At 45.9% G+C, this 17149-nt stretch overlaps 1 protein-coding gene across 5 annotated transcripts in view; it reads left to right on the top strand.

Moving 5' to 3' along the window:
* nrcama (neuronal cell adhesion molecule a) overlaps positions 1 to 17149 on the top strand; it is a 405372-nt gene that overhangs the window by 301367 nt on the left and 86856 nt on the right. For 4 of the 5 annotated variants that reach the window (XM_060839992.1, XM_060839989.1, XM_060839993.1 and 1 more), the window contains 4 exons: positions 1078 to 1274; positions 6841 to 6963; positions 10627 to 10797; positions 13126 to 13182. In XM_060839992.1, the coding sequence (XP_060695975.1) occupies positions 1078 to 1274; positions 6841 to 6963; positions 10627 to 10797; positions 13126 to 13182 (548 nt within the window). The remainder of the gene's footprint in view (positions 1 to 1077; positions 1275 to 6840; positions 6964 to 10626; positions 10798 to 13125; positions 13183 to 17149) is intronic. The other variant, XM_060839991.1, reaches the window with a different exon arrangement.

Genomic DNA, 17149 nt, shown 5'->3' with positions numbered 1-17149 from the left:
GTTTGGGTGCGAAATGCACAAGCTGGGAAAATGCTGAAGGCAGGTTGGACTGAGGCAGGATCAATTCTTGAGATTGAATGATACAAGTAGTGTGCAAGACTATGGGAGGATAAGGTGGGAGATTGGCAAGAGGTAATGGTGCTCATTTGAAGAGCCAGTGGAGGAACAAAGAGCCAAGTAACCGCCACCTACATTGGAACAATTTTATGTTCTGATTTTCTGATTTCCCCCATCATGTTTTTCTTTACCATTGTGCCATGTGTTATGAGTCAAGGCTTGGTTTTTATTTTGTTTTAAAATAAGTCGAGTTGACTGCTCTCAGGTCTCTTGCAGCACCCGTCATTGTGATGTATACGTGACCTGGTTTTATTGTTCCGCATTTCCTGTCCTAGATTTACAATTAATGGATGTATTTTTCCCCCCGAGGTAACCAATGAATGAATTCTGGTCTTTTGTGACCTTGTTAAATATTGCATGTCGCCATTTCTTTGTATTGCAAGAGGTCAAAGTAGAAGAATCCTGGCCTTTTCCTTTCCCGTTATTGTGTTTTCCGGTCTTTGGCATAAAAATTGTGCCCAAGGTCGGTTCTGTTAGTTAGAATGTTATCTGAGTTTAAACTCATCATGAATTGACTGAGGCATTCATTCTGGGTACCTGCCTTGTTGTCTGGTCTGTGCACAATGGGCTGAATGGCTTCCATCTGCACCGTAATAATTCTGTGACACTGTTACTTAAGAATCAGGACCCAGATGTTCTTGAGGTTGGTCAAGGCAATAGTGAAGGCAATAGTTTAATGAAGACAATAGGACCACTTTCTCCTGTCTCAGACCAAAGACCACCATGTCTCCCACAGTGACAGCTTGGCTTTGGTTCTGAAAGTTTGGAGTGGGGCATGACCCTACAGCCTTCTGATTCAAAGTGAATGTGTTCAGTACTTCACCCATTCTCTTATGGTCTCAGAAAAATGAGGGCAAAGAACTTTGCACTACATGGTGTAAATTATGTATAAATTTGCTCCGGGAACCTTGCAAATTGAAGATCTGCTGTTGTTTTTAATTGCACGGCACCTTTCCGTAGGTTTTCCTGGACCCGCAATGGAACCCATTTTAACCTGGACAAAGACCCGCGAGTGACAATGAAGCCAAACTCAGGGACGCTGCTCATTAACATTGTGGGTGGCGGGAAAGCAGAAACTTACGAAGGAGAGTATCAGTGTACAGCAAGAAATGATCGCGGCACAGCCCTGTCCAACAAGATTATCATTCGCCAGTCCAGTGAGTAAATGTGTTGTTTAACTATTACTGTGACTTTGATCCATGTATTTGATTACCTGTCAGAGACAGTAAAGAGCTGATATCCACACTAAACATTGTTGTGCCCAACAGCAGTGATTATACACTGACCAGCAAAACTATCTCCGACTTTGCCATGTTCCATACCTTCTGTTAAGAAAGATGGCGTTTTGCAATATTGGCGTACATTGCATTCATCAAATATTGATGGGCAATCTAATGTTCATGCCCATGAGATGCATAGAACATAGAATTTAGAAAAATACAGCGCAGTTCTGGCCCTTTGGCCCTCCTAACCTACACTAGCCCACTATCCTCCATATGCCTATGCCATGCCCTTTTAAATGCCCATAAAGAGGGAGTTGGGGATCAAGGGTTACTGAGAGAACGGGGTTGAGAAACTTTGCAGACTCAATGGGCCGAATGGCCTAATGTCTGCTCCTACATCTGATGGAATAGTGAATCTTCCACGAGGCAACATGTCATTTTTATTGAGGAGACCTTTGCACCCAAAGGGAACGTTAGGTGAAATAAAAAGGTCTGTGTGTGAAATGCATTAGATGAGATGCTGATCTTTTAGTTGCTGGCCTGATGCTGGGAATCTGCCTCAGGGTGGGTTGGCACGAATGTGGATGTGTTGCACTCAGTTGATTGCGAAGAGATAATTACATTGTCAAACAACAAATGTAGCATGTTTCTAATGGTGGAGCTCAAGCTTTGTTTACCAGTTGTGTGCTTTCCTTCTAGTGTTCTCTGTGTTAGAATCAAAGAACAGCATGCTAGGGTGTAAATTATGACTCTCCACCACAGCTAGGCTAGCTTGTCGAAAGGTAAATATAAATTGTGGATAAGGTGTCTTCACTATGTCCCCAATACTGTGCTTGTATCAAGTGAGTGTTCAGCCCACAGTGAAATATCAGTAGCCCTGTGTGATGTGCAGACACACTGTGATCGCTAAGTCTCAAAGAGTATTTTTGGTTGCAAGGCAGCTAAAGTAGGGGTGGATTTGGAGGCCTTGTACTTTCATTTTGCTTGTGTGATTTAGCTGCATGCATTTTTTTTCATCTTATAATTATGGCTTCCACTGTCCCATTGGCAGAGATTCCAGACCATACAGACACCGTACTTTTATAACAGTTAGATAGCATCTAGGTGAGTAATATTCAGGTATAAAGGTACCCGACCCACCTCAGCCACTCTCTGTGTGGCACGGGGCTAGTATAGTGTTTTTAGTCAGTCGGTTGTGTATAGATAATTCTTTAATTCACCCATGAGATTTAGGCGTCACTGGATGGATCATCATTCATTGTCCATTCTTAAATGCCAAGAGGGTGGTTAAGAGTTGACCACATTGTTGTGGGGCTGTTGTCATATGTCAGCCAGACCAGATAAAAGTGGTGTGAAAGTAGGCCGTTTGGCCCTTTCGGGTCCACACCAGCCCTCCAAAGAGCAGCCCACCCCCCTGTAACCCTGTACCCTGCATTCTCTATGGCTCTTCCACCTAACCTGCACATCTTTGGACTGTGGGAGGGAACTGGAGCACCCGGAGGAAACCGACACAGACATGGGGAGAACATGCAAACTCCACACAAACAGTCGCCCAAGGCTGGAATCGAACCTGGGTCCCTGGTGCTGTGAGGCAACAGTGCTAACTACTGAGCCACTGTGCCATCTGAATGGCAGACTTGCTGGGCATTAGTGAACCGTATGGGTTTTTAACAACAATTGACAAAGGTTGCATGGCTGCCATTGGTCTAACATTTTAATCCAGATTTTTTTTAGTCTAAATCTCACCATCTGCCACAATGGTATTAGGTTCCAGGTTATTAGTTACTGTACAGTAACATCAGCAAACACAGTGATGAATTAGGTGATTAGATTCCCTACAGTGTGGGTCCTTTGGCCCAGCAAGTCCACACCGACCCTCCGAAGAGTAACCCACCCAGATCCATTCCTTGAGTTTACCCCGACTAATGCACCTAACAGTATGGGTAATTTAGCATGGCCAATTCACCTGACCAGCACATCTTTGGATTGTGGGATGAAACCGGAGCACCCGAAGGAAACCCACGCAAACACTGGGAGAATGTGCAAACTCCACACAGAGAGTTGCCCGAGGCTGGAATCGAAGCTGGGTCCCTGGCGCTGTGAGACAGCAGTGTTAACCACTGAGCCAACATGCTACACCCTAATGTATGTGTTTAAGCCTATGATATCAGAGCCTTGTAAGTGTTGTAAATAAACTCCAAGACATCGGTCTCAACAAAACTGTTGATGATAGATGGAACATAATATGGAGAAAAGGAAGCTAGTGTTTTCTTGGCAGCAAGAATAGAGAAGTTGAAGATTATTTAAGTAGGCCACTTTTGGAATATTGTGCTCAATTCTGGATCTCCTTCCTATCGGAAGAATGTTGTGAAACTTGAAGGGCTTCAGAAAAGATTTACAAGGATGTTGCAAGGGTTGGAGGATTTGAGCTATATAGAGAGGCTGAACAGGCTGGGGCTGTTTTCCCTGGAGCGTCGGAGGCTGAGGGGTGACCTTGTAGAGGTTTACAAATCATGAGGGGCATGGATAGGATAAATAGACCAAGTCTTTTCCCTGAGGGTGGGGAGTCTAGAACTACAGGGCATAGGTTGAGGGTGAGAGGGGAAAGATATAAAAGAGACCTAAGTGGCAACTTTTTCACACAGAGGGTGGTGTGTGTATGGAATGAGCTGCCAGAGGAAGTGATGGAGGCTGGTACAATTGCAACATTTAAGAGGCATTTGGATGGTTATATGAATAGGAAGGTTTTGGGCTGGTTGCTGCCAAGTGGAATTAGATTGGGTTGGAATATCTGGTTGGCATGGACAAGCTGGACTGAAGGGTCTGTCTCCGTGTTGTACATCTGTGTGACTCTAGAGAATGGTTGAAGAAAACTACCGAGCGAGAGATTTGGGAACTCTCGTGCATGGATCACTGAAAGCTCGTATCCCAGTTCAATGGTAATGCGGAAGGTAAATGGAATATTGGCCTTTATTTCAAAGGGAATGGAGTACAAAAGTAAGGAGGTTTTGCTTAAACTAAACAATGCATCAATGAGACCACAGTTTGAATACTATGAACGGTTTGGGGTCTGTTATCTAAGGGAAAATATGCTGGCATTAGTGGCACCCGAGAAAAGGTTTATGATGGCACAGCTGTACCTCTCATAACAGATTTGGTGGGAGTAGGAGACAGTGAGGTCTGCAGATGCTGGAGATCAGAGTCGAGAGTGTGTTGCTGGAAAAGCACAGCAGGTCAGGCAGGATCTGAGGGGCAGGAAAATCGACGTTTCGATGATTCCTGATGAAGGGCTCAGGCCCGAAACATCAATTTTCCTGCTGCTCAGATATGGTGGGACTGTCTAATGAGTATATGTTGAATAGACTGGGCCTTGTTCTTGGAACATACAAGAATGAGGGGTGACCTTATTCAAAGATAAAAGATTTCTGATAGATACAGAGAGGTTGCTTCCTCTTGTGAGAAAGTCCAGGATCAGTGGGCATAGTCTCATTTAAGACAGAAGTGAGGAGGAATTTCTTGTGTCACAGGGTAGTGGAACTGTGGAATTCTTTAACACTCAAGGGCATGACCTGATTGGACTAAAGGGTCTGTTTTTGTGCTGTATGACTTTATGATTGTGTTGAGGTTGAGATAGGTTTTTAATCAGTCAGGGAATGAAGGTTTATGGGCAAAAGTCAGGAAAGTAGTGTTGAGGATTATCAGATCAGCCGGAATCTCTTTGAGTAGCGGAGCAGAACTGACCGGATTATGGACTTAGAAACCAATTCTCTGTGATGTATGTTATGTTGACTAACAGATAAAAGCCACAAAGCACTTTAGCAGATGGAGGTAACAACTACTTAGAGGCACAACCCACTACCTTGTGCTGTAGTCTGTATGAGATTGCTGCTGTGATCTGACTTTACGTGTCTATCCTGAGGTGACAGCTTCCATTGTTTAGACTGCTTGATGTGGTGCTTCCTGACTTGCTCAGTGAGGAAAGCTGTAGCCAGGTCTCTGAGAAACCCCATTGAGGAATCATGACGGAACAATCCTGGAACCTGGCTATACCCCATTTTCAGATAAACGGGGCAGCCTCGATGCATGACTGAAATAGCAAGCAGTAAACTCCAATTAAATCACGGCACGAACAGCAAGAATGAATTTCTGGGAGAGATTTGGAATGTTTTAAATGGCCCATTCGGTGAGCCAGCACTGAGAGAGAACAATTGAAGAAAAACTCCATTGATTCAAGAACCTTATTAATGAAGATAGGAATTTATTTAACATAGCTCTGGAATGAACCACTGTTCTTATTTTGAGACTGACAACTCTGTCTGACCTGTCAGTTGGTTGGGAAAGATTGCATGACACTATTTTGAGGAGGGTAGGGGAGTTTTCCTTGACCGATATTTATACCCAATCTGCATCACCAAAGCAACTTATCTGGTCGTTTTCACATTGCTGTTTGTGGAATCTTGCTGAGCATCAATTGGCTACATTCAGTGGCACCCGCATTTCTTATGTCAAGCACTTTACTCTTGAGATTGTAAAGTGCAACCACATAAATGCAAATCTTTTTTAGCTTTAACCTTATCAGTGCATTTGTTCCATGTAATATTGAATTTGATTTTGTTAATTATCTCATTTCTTCCTTTTCTGACCAAAGACCTGTTTTTAATCATCAAATTCATCCTCCTGGAAGGTAATGTGTGGCTGATAGTTGGCTTCAACCTTGCATGAATTAATTCCTATGTTTTCTTCCCTGATACCTGTATCCTTTGACGTCCACATTTTCAACGGCACCATCTACTACAGCTCCTGGGGGCTCTGGGACAGATGGTCACCAGCAGAGCTCAGTGGGTAACAAGAAAATGTGCCATTTGAAGAACCCGTTTAGTATTGCTCTCCCCGTGACACACACAGTGCCTCCTGCTGGTGTGTCCTGAGTGAGTCTGGCCCTCAATGTGTTGGAATGAATAACTTGAATCTCTGTATCCATTGGATGGGGACCAAAAGAATTCTGAATGAGTTGGGAAGGGTGGGAACAGTAGCAAATTCCCCTGTTACAAGCAGAAACGCCGTTCACTTCTCAGGACTTTGTAGATTCCGGATTGCCGTACTAACCTATCATTGACCTGCACTGTTGTTCCTTGAGCAGCCTTACCACTGTCTGTCACAAGTTTTCATTAGTAATCTGACTTCCCTTGGAAATCTAATGCCTGCCCTGTTAATGTTGTGGTTGGATAAGTCTATGTGGAGATGCTGGAGGTGCCAGTAAACGAATAGTGTGTTTGCTACCCTCTGCTATTGTAACATAGGTTTCTGAATGTAAAAAGAGTAACTGCTCTGCTATAGTGCACAGAGGGATATAGTAGGGTGATGTTGAGTTTTTGTTTGCTGAATCTTCCCCAAAGTTAATTCCAGATGATCATGTTACCTCCCATTGTTGCCGCCTGTACCATTCTTATGGCCATGTCCATTTTGTTAAAACTGTGGTGTCTGCTGCTCCCATTTCCAGGGTCCCCCATGTGGGCTAAAGAGAAGATTGATGTGATTGAAGTCCGTGAGGGGGCTTCGCTTGTCCTCCCCTGCAACCCGCCATCTGGCCTTCCACCTCCGATCATCTTCTGGATGGATAACTGTAAGTACAGAGCGGATCTCTCAGGTTTGTATGTACAGTACCGAATCGTCTGGTCATTGGGAGCTGACTGGAGGGATGGGCCAACTCTTGAGTGCTGCCCAGCCTCAAGTGGCACGAAACAAACAAGTGTGAGTGGGATTGGGATCCAGTTATGCTGAGGCTTTCTGCAGAATGTCCTAATTTAGCAGGTTGTCCTACTGATAGACCCTTCTGCCCAGGGTCAGCAGGCTCTGCCAGGATTGCAGATACAGACATCTCGGAGCTGACTCTCAGAAACGGTTGTCCTCTGATTCAGAACGAGCAGTGTAAAAGCCACTTATCTCCTCAAATCGCTTGCGTGACTCTTTGCAATCTCATGGGGAGACACAGTGACCACTGATTTCAGTCAGGTCAAGTGGCTAATGAGAAGTACTGTTGACTTAACAATTGATCATGATCTTTAATGTCAGTCCATAAAAGGATTCAATATAATTTCAGCGAAGATTTCCAAGAGGTCTGTCTTTAAACACCACATTGATTTTTAACGCTCTCTTAATGCTGAGAGCTCATGTTGAAGCAGCTTTTTTGATGTCGTGTGGAGTGTGGAGATTTGAAGGTCAAGTGGGGGTTGAGGGGTCATGGGAGGTGAAAGGTGAGAATAAAATTGGTATAGCTTACCTTCCACATGGAAGGACAAGAGAAATAATGTGGGTCGTTTGAGCAGTGAGCTGGAGCGTTAGCATTGTACCTAACCTCAGGAGAGACTGATTCTCAGACGGTGAGAGGAAATCTCTCAGGAGAGACTCTTATTGAAGAGTTTGTAGATCTGGATTCTATGCCCTGCCCATACCCAGTGGCTATTCATCTCTGTCTCTGAAGGCATGGGCACCATTGAGTGCAGTTCAACCACCCAATATCCACCTTCATGTTGCAGGGTACCTCAAAGTAAAGGGCTAACTGCATCAGAGGAAAGTGATAGAGAGTGACCATGTTTAGGTCTGGTCTGCCATTTTGGTAGCTGTAAGACAACAAAACTTAAGTGATGGATCAAGTCAGACCTGAGGGGTGATGCAATCATAGAGTCATTGAGATGTACAGCATGGAAACAGACCCTTCGGTCCAACTCGTCCATGCCAACCAAATTCCCAACCCAATCTTTTCTAAAAGGTTAATGTTTTGACCTGAAAATAAGAGTTGGCGTTGTATTCCTTATGGCTCTCTCGAGCAAACTTGTGGCAGGGGTTTTGACTTCTGTCAAGTTAGTGTTTACCAAGCCTAAAGAAAAAGGTTATGTTTGAGCTGATAACAGTCCATACCCGCAATATTTACCGACCTCTCTCCTGGACCCAACCATAGCACCGAGGTCAGTACTCATACAGTCATACACAAAACCATTGCGCATTTACTGTTTGTCATCGGTGGAGATACTCCATGCCCAAAATTGGAAACCAACCAAACTGTATAGCCCCAGCTGTCAGCATTGAGAAAGGAAGGAAGACTGGTGTGGCAATGGCACCGTGGAAATCTGCAGGGAGGTCAACAATTCTGGCAGAGAATTCCCATTGGATTCTGTCCGCCTTGCTATGGTCAACAGGTTCTGACTCAATCCTCGCACGTGGGAATTTCAAAAATTTGTTCTCAAGACTTGGGCATTGCTGGCAAGACCAGTATTTGTTGGCCATATCTAAATAACCTAGAGAGAAGGTGTCTGTGAACTGCTACAGTCCATTGGGATTTGGTTGCAGCTTACTAGGCCATTTCCAGAAGGAGTCAAGAGTTATGGAGATCAAATCCCAGGTGAGGATTGCAGATTTGGTTCAGGTTTGTTTGATGAATAGCAGTTTTATGGTCACCATTTACAAGACTGGTTTTGATAAAGAGAATTAGTGCCCTTTCTTTAGCAGTGTTAGGAGGAGGGGAAGATGGGTTTGAACGGAAGTCAGTGGAGCATGGCCAGAGCTCTGGCTTACTGCTCCAATCACTGAAGCTACCTATTAGGGTGGTGCTGAGCTGGTTTTCCACTGCTCTCCCTGTGTTTTGCTTCTTGGGAGTACCCTCTCTTAGGCTGCTGGAAGCAAAGCAAAAGAGTCCCCCCCAGAATGTTACAGATGGAAGGCCTTCCCTACCCAGCCCTTGCTGTTATCCCCCATCCTCTCACACTGCCACTGTCAACTGTGGCTCAGTGGGCAGCATTCCTAGTCGCTGAGTACAGAGGTTTTGGGTTCAGGCCCCACTCCAGAATTTAAGCATGCCCCTCATTATAGTGACGCTGCCAGTGCAGTACTGAGGGAATGCTGCACTATTTAAGTTGCTGTGTATTAGATAAGACATTAAACTCATGTCCTGCCATGGCGGGTATGAAAAGACTGTTTTGAAGAAAAGAGAGAGTTCTCTCATCCTGGTCCATTATTGACGCCTTTAATCAAATCACCGAGTAGCAGATTCTCTGGTGTTATCTCCTTGTTGCTTGCTGAGCAGAAAATGGCAATTGTCTTTCCTGCTTACAAAATGGCCACTCTTCAGAGGGAGTGCACTTTGGAAAGTCCTGTGGTCATGGAAGGTACCTTATCAATGTAAGTCATTCTTCACCCTGGTGCTGTTAGGAGCTTGACACAGCCCTTCAATACTATCCCTATATTCGTGGCCATTCCTTCCAGAAGCCAGACCCTGCAGTTGTTGGACTCTAGATCAGAGTGGTGCTGGAAAAGCACAGCAGCTTAGGCAGCGGCCGAGGAGCAGGAAAATCGATGTTTTGGGCTCCGAACTGTCGATTTTCCTGCTCCTCAGATGCTGCCTGACCTGCTGTGCTTTTCCAGCACCACTCTGATCTAAACTCTGGTTTCCAGCATCTGCAGTCCTCACTTTTGCCTAGTTGTTGGATTCTAGTCTGGAGTGGGATTTCAACCATTTACCTTCTGATTCCTGTGGTGCAGAGGGAACATTTATCAATAAGCCAAAGGCTCTCTTTGCTTCAGATGAGTGATTTTCTAGACCGATACCCGCCTGTGTTTTCATCCATCATTCCAGCTTTGATCGAGAGCAGGGATACTGTGACAGCCCACATTTTCTGCGTGAGAGGGATTCACAGCCACTCAGAGTGGCAGAACCTGTTGAGGCAATGAATATATGAATTTATGGATAACTGAAGGGGGACAGTCTGGGATTCTACCCTGGGACAGCACGGTAGCTCAGCAGTTAGCACTGCTGCCTCACAGCACCAGGGACCTGGGTTCGATTCCAGCCTCAGGCCACTGTCTGTGTGGAGTTTGCACGTTCTCTCGTATCTATGTGGGTTTGCTCTGGATTCATAGTCCAAGGAGGTGCAGGTTAAGTGTATTGGCCATGCTAAATTGCCCATAGTGTTCAGGGGTGTGTAGGTTGGGTGCATTAGTCAGGGGTAACTATAGGGTAGGGTGAATGGATCTAGGTGGGTTACTCTTTGGAGGGTCGGTGTTGGGCTGTTGGGCCCACAGGCCTGTTTCCACACTGTGCGGATTCTATTCTGTTTTTCCAGGTTTGCTGTGAGGTGATTCGTAATGTAACAGTCCAGACAGTGGGATATGGAAGTGGAAATGTCCCAGCATGCTCACTTTCCATATGGTCAAATTTTTATCCTTGGTGTGCTTTTCTTTCTTTCTCTCACACTCTCTCTCTCTCTCTCTCTCTCTCTCTGTCTGTCTGTAGTGATGCAAAGGTTTGCACAAAACGAACGGGTGTCACAGGGTCTGAACGGAGATCTGTACTTTTCAAACGTGCTACCGGAGGACACCCGGGGGGACTACATCTGCTACGCCAGGTTCAACCACACTCAGACCATTCAGCAGAAGCAGCCAATCTCTGTCAAGGTGTTGACACGTAAGTACTGCCTGGTCTCTTTAACCACTCTGGTGAACGCTGGTGCTGGGAGGGGGGGGGCGACTGTGCGTTTCCCTTAACACCACGTACGTAGATGGTCCATCAAGACACACTTTCTGAGGGCTCCATGCTTTTCCCCAAGCCCACTGTGAGCAGGTGGACGCTCCCTGTGGTGGTGCGTTTGCCCTCCTCGGCAATGAAGGATTCCTGCTCCTTGCCATTAAATGCACGTTCCCAGAGGTGTTTGTAGAAAGGGTGAGGAAGGAAAGGGGGAATCTTTGCTGAAATCTTCCTGACCCACTAGTGTTCTGGCACTCCCCATCTCAGCTCATATGTGCGTGAATTGGTCAATCAGGTGAAGAGAGCTGTGGAATTTTACTCCATCATTTGGTATGCATTCCTTTATTGGTCAGAGTATTGAGTACAGGAGTTGGGAGGTCATGTTGTGGCTGTACAGGACATTGGTTAGGCCACTGTTGGCATATTGCGTGCGATTCTGGTCTCCTTCCTGTCGGAAAGATATTGTGAAACTTGAAAGTGTTCAGATAAGATTTACAGGTTGGAGGATTTGAGCTATAGAGAAAGGTTGAATAGGCTGGGACTGTTTTCCCTGGAGTGTCGGAGGCTGAGGGGTGACCTTATAGAGGTTTATAGAATCATGAGGAGCATGGATAGGATAAATAGACAAAGTCTTTTCCCTGGGGAGGGGAATCCAGAACTAGAGGGCATAGGTTTAGGGTGAGAGGGGAAAGATATAAAAGAGACCTAAGGGGCAACGCTTTCACATAGTGGGTGGTACGTGTATGGAATGAGCTGCCAGAGGAAGTGGTGGAGACTGATACAATTGCAACATTTAAGAGGCATTTGGATGGGTATATGAGTAGGAAGGGTTTGGAAGGATATGGACTGGGTGCTGGCAGGTGTGACTAGATTGGGTTGGGATACCTGGTCGGCATGGATGAGTTGGACCGAATGGTCTGTTTCTGTACATCTCTATGACTCTATAAGTCAAAATGAGTACCTTTTAGGAATCCGTTGGATATTGTGACACACATGGGTGGGAGGGGAGTTGTTTTGGTGAAACCTGGGATTGAGACTGGGCTGATCGATCTCAGAAGTCAACACTGCTCAAGGTTGGAAACAGTGTCAGCCAACAGGAGATCCAGTCAGGTTATCCCAGCTAATTTTCAGTCTGTGTTTGTGACTTGCAGCTTTACTGGATGGCCCTGGCATGATCCTAGATCCTGTATGCCATTTCCCAACTCCAGATCTAGTGGGAACAGGGATTGGGAGTAAGTGCCATGGTCTGGAGCTCTCCCTGAGTTATGGTTAGTGTGCTGTAGCATGGGGGCAAGTGGATTGGTGCCACGTCTCATTGCAGGTCCTGCACTTCTATCCATGCCTCGTGTACAGTGGTTCTTGCTTAGGATGCCCGCACGTGTGGGGTTAACATGCCAATCAACACTCACTAGCTTCTCCTGTCATCAGAGGATGCCGAGTGAATGTGAAGAAGAGCAAGTGTGACAGCAATACCAGAGCGCGGCCGCTGCACACTCCTCCCATGTACATTGCGGATCCCACACTGTAATGCAGCCAGAGAGACCCTCCAAGTGACCCCATCATTCTCAGTTTGCTTTATTGAAACAAATGCTGCCTCCTAAGTAACATTGATGTGAAATAATGGAATTCAGTATTATGGGAATATTGAATGTGCTGCTACAAGACACCAAGCAATCCTGCTGTGCAATTGTGTATTGGTGTATTTGTCCCAGAGTTGTATTGGACATCATGAGAAGCAAAAGTGAAAGAAATTGAAAAAGTGCGGGAATGCATTAGGAGGAGTGCTCCCTGCCCTGTATGGTGGAAGAGGAGGCGGCTAAATGAAGGAGAAATGACGTGACTGAGGAATCACTGGGATATCGTGGATGGTGCATGTTTGGTGGGGGGAATGTTGGAGGGGGAGCAGGGGAAGACGTGTTTGTTCGTGATTTCATCCTTGAGATGGAAGAAATGGCAGAATCTGTTGAATACGGAGGCTTCAGGAGGGGAAGCCCTGCCATGTTAGGAGAGGAAGGGAAAATGGCAAGAACTTTAGTGTGTGAGAAATGGAGGGGCCCTGATAACAAGAGTGCATAGGAATCCTGAGGAAGGAAGAAGAGTTAGGAGAAGATCTGGTGGGGAAGGTAGTGTCGCTGATGTAATGTGACTGAAATGGAGCAAGTGGGAGGGTGGAATTGAGTTCGTCCAGGGAAAGGGGTGTGAGGAACGCTCTCAGTTATACTTGTCTGGCTCTCCAGCACCATGCTTATACTGTTCTGTCTATTTCAGTGGATGCCATCAATGAGACTTATGCAGGTTATTCGAATGGCACTGAACTGTATGGTGGTGAGTTATTGTGTGCCCCTGAGTGTGTATGTTTTAACACCCGTTAGACTTAACCATCTGGTTGTAGCTATTTAAAGCTGCCGATCATAATCAATCCATCACTAAAATAAGTCTCGCGACCTCTTATAACACGTGCAGCGTCTAACTAACTTGATGACAATCTGCGTAATAAAATTGATTCTGGGTGGGCTAACACAATAGGATCTGTCCACCGTCAATGTTGTGTCAGTAAGTACACTAATGGATCCTCTCTAACTTTCACGCGGCTTGCCTGGCTGGTGCTTGTGGTGACTGGGGAGGGTTGATGTTTCTCCTGAGTATCTCGCTGTCAGACAGAGGTCCAGATCGGAGGAGACCCTCCCCCAACTCCTGATCCCTGAACAGCACTCATTCACAAGGTTGGGAATAAAGCTCTGTGGTGACGGTCTCTGCAGCCAAATTATCTTTCGACGTTAATATTGACCATGGCCACGTAGACATGATAGCTGTGAGACTGTAGATGACTGTTCCAGTGCACCAAATGTGTAATAATTAATAACTATACAATCCCTATAGTGTGGAAGCAGGCTCATCATGTCCACAGGAGAAAGTGACGACTGCAGATGCTGGAGATCAGAGCTGAAAATGTGTTGCTGGAAAAGCGCAGCAGGTCAGGCAGCATCCAAGGAGCAGGAGAATAGACGTTTTGGGCATGAGCCCTTCTTCAGGAAGGGCTCATGCCCGAAACATCTATTCTCTTGCTCCTTGGATGCTGCCTGACCTGCTGCGCTTTTCCAGCAACACATTTTCAGCTCCTCATGTTCACACCCAGACTCACCACCCCTCCCTCCCTGTAACCCTGCATTTCCCATGGTTACACATTCTGGACACTATGGACATTTTAACATGGCCAATCCACCTAACCTGACCATCTTTGGATCTTTGGGAAGAAACCAGAGCACCCGGAGGAAACCCACACAGACACTGGGAGAACGTTCAAACTCCACACAGACAGCCGCCCAAGGCTGGGATCGAACTGGGGTCCCTGGTGCTGTGAGGCGGAGGTGCTCATCACTGAGCCACCGTGCCATCCCATTTAAAGTTGCACTTGAGTCAGGTAGGATTTGAACTGACAATCTTCTGATCTATCATCAGATGTGCTGGCCATTGTACCACTGGCCCGGTGTGAGGTGGTTGAGGGATAGTGTGTGGATGGGTGGGGGCAAACAGCAAACCATTACCAGCTTCTCGTGATCTTTAACGATAAAAATATATAACTTCGGTCCTTGGGCGACATCTTTGGTCATGTCTAAGTGGTGAGTACATTTCAAATACATGGATAGGAAAGGTATCGAAGGATATTGGCCAAGTGCAGGGAATTGGGGTTAGCATGGATGGACATTTTGGTTGGCATGGACCAGGTTGGGCCAAAGAGCCTGTCTCTATGCTGTAGGGTTCCATGGTGATATTCACTTTGAGGTTGGAACCGACATTTCTTGGCAGGCCTCTTCAGCTTCCCATGAATACCCTCGAGGAATCTAGTTTGAAATAATTATGCACAGCCCCATTTGATGTTGGCACTGAGCACATAAGCCAGGGTGACCTGTTGTATTTTCCTAAGCTGGTGAGGTGGCCCCTCCAGTCCTGTGCACCCCGGGGTAGATGGGAAATGGGGTTAGTGGTTGTCAAGCATGACCCACAGTAACTGTACTGTGCTGGACCTACCTCCAACATATCCTCAGGGTTCACCCACTCCTGGTTCTGTTTCAAATGCTGCATGAGTGGACAAGAAAACCATGTTGTCCTCATTTTATACATACCCTACAATGTCAGAAGGAGCTGTCCCTGTATGCCTTGGCTGGCTTATTTGAAAATGCTGATTATTTAAGTTTTGAAGAGTTGTTTGACACTAAATGCACGTTGGAAATGATGGGAAATGCAACAGGTCAGACTGCTATCTGTGGAGGCAGATGCACAGTTTAAAGGCATCGAACCTCACATCGTTACAATGATACAGGATTTTTGTTTCACTCACTCATGGGATATGGGCATCACCAGCTGGAGCAGCACTTATTGCACGTTCTTAATTTCCCTGAGGACAGTTAAAAACAACTCCCATTAATGCGCGAGGCGAAAGTGAGGACTGCAGATGCTGGAAATCAGAGTCGAGAGTATGGTGCTGGAAAAGCGCAGCAGGTTAGGCAGCATCTGAGGAGCAGGAGAATTGACGTTTTGGGCAAAAGCCCTTCCTGATGAAGGGCTTATGCCCGAAACATTGATTCTCCTGCTCCTCAGATGTTGCCTGACATGCTGTGCTTTTCCAGCACCACACTCTCGACTCACGTTACCGTGTGTCGAGAGTCCCAAGGAGGCCAGACCAGGTAAGGATGGCAGATTTGCCTTACCTGAAGGATGTTAGTGAACCAGATGGTTTTTCCTGACCGTTGGCAGTTTGACATTGTTATTTTCATTGAATTCTGCTGTGGTGGGATTCGAACCCCAGTCCCCAGATCATTACCTGAGCCTCGTGGATCAAGAATCTAGCTATAATTCCACGAGGATATTAACTACCTTGTGAAACACCTATCTTGTGGTGTGTGATGTTGGTGCAGGTTTATTCAAGCAGCCTGCCAGGCCCAAAGCCTCATTCCAATGATCTCTCAGATCAGGGCACCACCGGATGGCTTAGCGTTCTGGGTTTTGAGTTGCTCCAATTTAATACGGATGCCAGTCCCCATATCTGGTTTTGCTTCCCCAAAGGCAACACTGAGATTCCTTAGTCAAGGAACATGAGCTAGGCGATACTATCTGAAAGGATTCAGGTTGCTGGAGTCTGACTGTGGCTTGCCCAGCCCTGTGCGGAGTTTTCAGTTACTTGTCTCATTGCTGAGAAACTGGAATCTTTCTGGCCTCAGTGAAAAGAAATAGATTTAAAATCCCTGGATTAGTCCTCAATCATTCCTGGTTAAAATGGAGATGTGACTTCAAAAACCATCGGGCTGGGCTGCTCTGGAAAGGAAAACTGATTACTGTGATGGAGTGAATGTGCTCTGAGGGTTTTATTTGGGGCAATCAAATTAGAAATAAAAAAGAGCTGGATAGATAGAACAGCAAAGAGTGTTTCTGTTCAATGAATACAGCCCCACCTGCTCCTTTGTGCAGTTATACTTGGCAGCTTGACTTTCCAATAATTAGATCATGTAAAATGAACCTTTTATGTGTCTGCACAATTTAAATTGAATGCACCTTTAATTGTAAGCTCTCAATCTGGGGAAACAAAAGCACGCTGTATTTTCATGGAATGCAAGTCAGCCTTTGAAGCTTCCAATCAAATCTTCCAAAGGTTCGGCTCAATTTGTTCAGCACGATTGGAATGTTAACTGCAGATATAACTGGTTGATGTTTTGAAATGTGAAAGAAAATAGAAGTTAATTCATGCTGGAATCATGTTGCATGGACAATTAAGTAAATTAATTGCACTAAGAAATCTTTAATTGCAATTGAAGCAGTTAAAATCTCCTTCTCCCCACCCTTGCATCACTCCAGCCCTAGCCTCACCACTTCCTCAGACTGACTTGGAAGAACAACCCTGACTGATGAGTGACTGGATCCCTGATTGATCACTGACTGAGTATGAGCTCCTGGACTGGTTACGCTGGACCTGCGGGCTAACTCTATGACTGGTTGTGGCCTGCTCTCTAAACTATAAAGGCAAAGAACATCTGACTCTGTGTCTGAAGCCCCTGGACAGAGGTTGGACAATGCCCTTGACTGACTGTGATGGGGTCTGCTAACCATTGGTGAAACAACCCCTTGACGTAACTGAAGGCTCTGCTTGAACTTTGAGCCCTGGCCATTTGGATGAAGCACATTTTGAGAGCTTGCTGGGAAAGCTCCGGCAGATGGGACATTGATGTAATACAGTGCAGTACAGCAACATGTCCCCCGCTTGACCAATCACAGCTGACGAGCTGCCTGACTTGTGCCT

This window comes from Hemiscyllium ocellatum, chromosome 19 (genome assembly GCF_020745735.1).
Source record: "Hemiscyllium ocellatum isolate sHemOce1 chromosome 19, sHemOce1.pat.X.cur, whole genome shotgun sequence".
Lineage (NCBI taxonomy): Eukaryota > Metazoa > Chordata > Chondrichthyes > Orectolobiformes > Hemiscylliidae > Hemiscyllium > Hemiscyllium ocellatum.
Note: the sequence above shows the minus strand (reverse complement) of the source record. Positions and strands in the feature narration are given on the sequence as shown.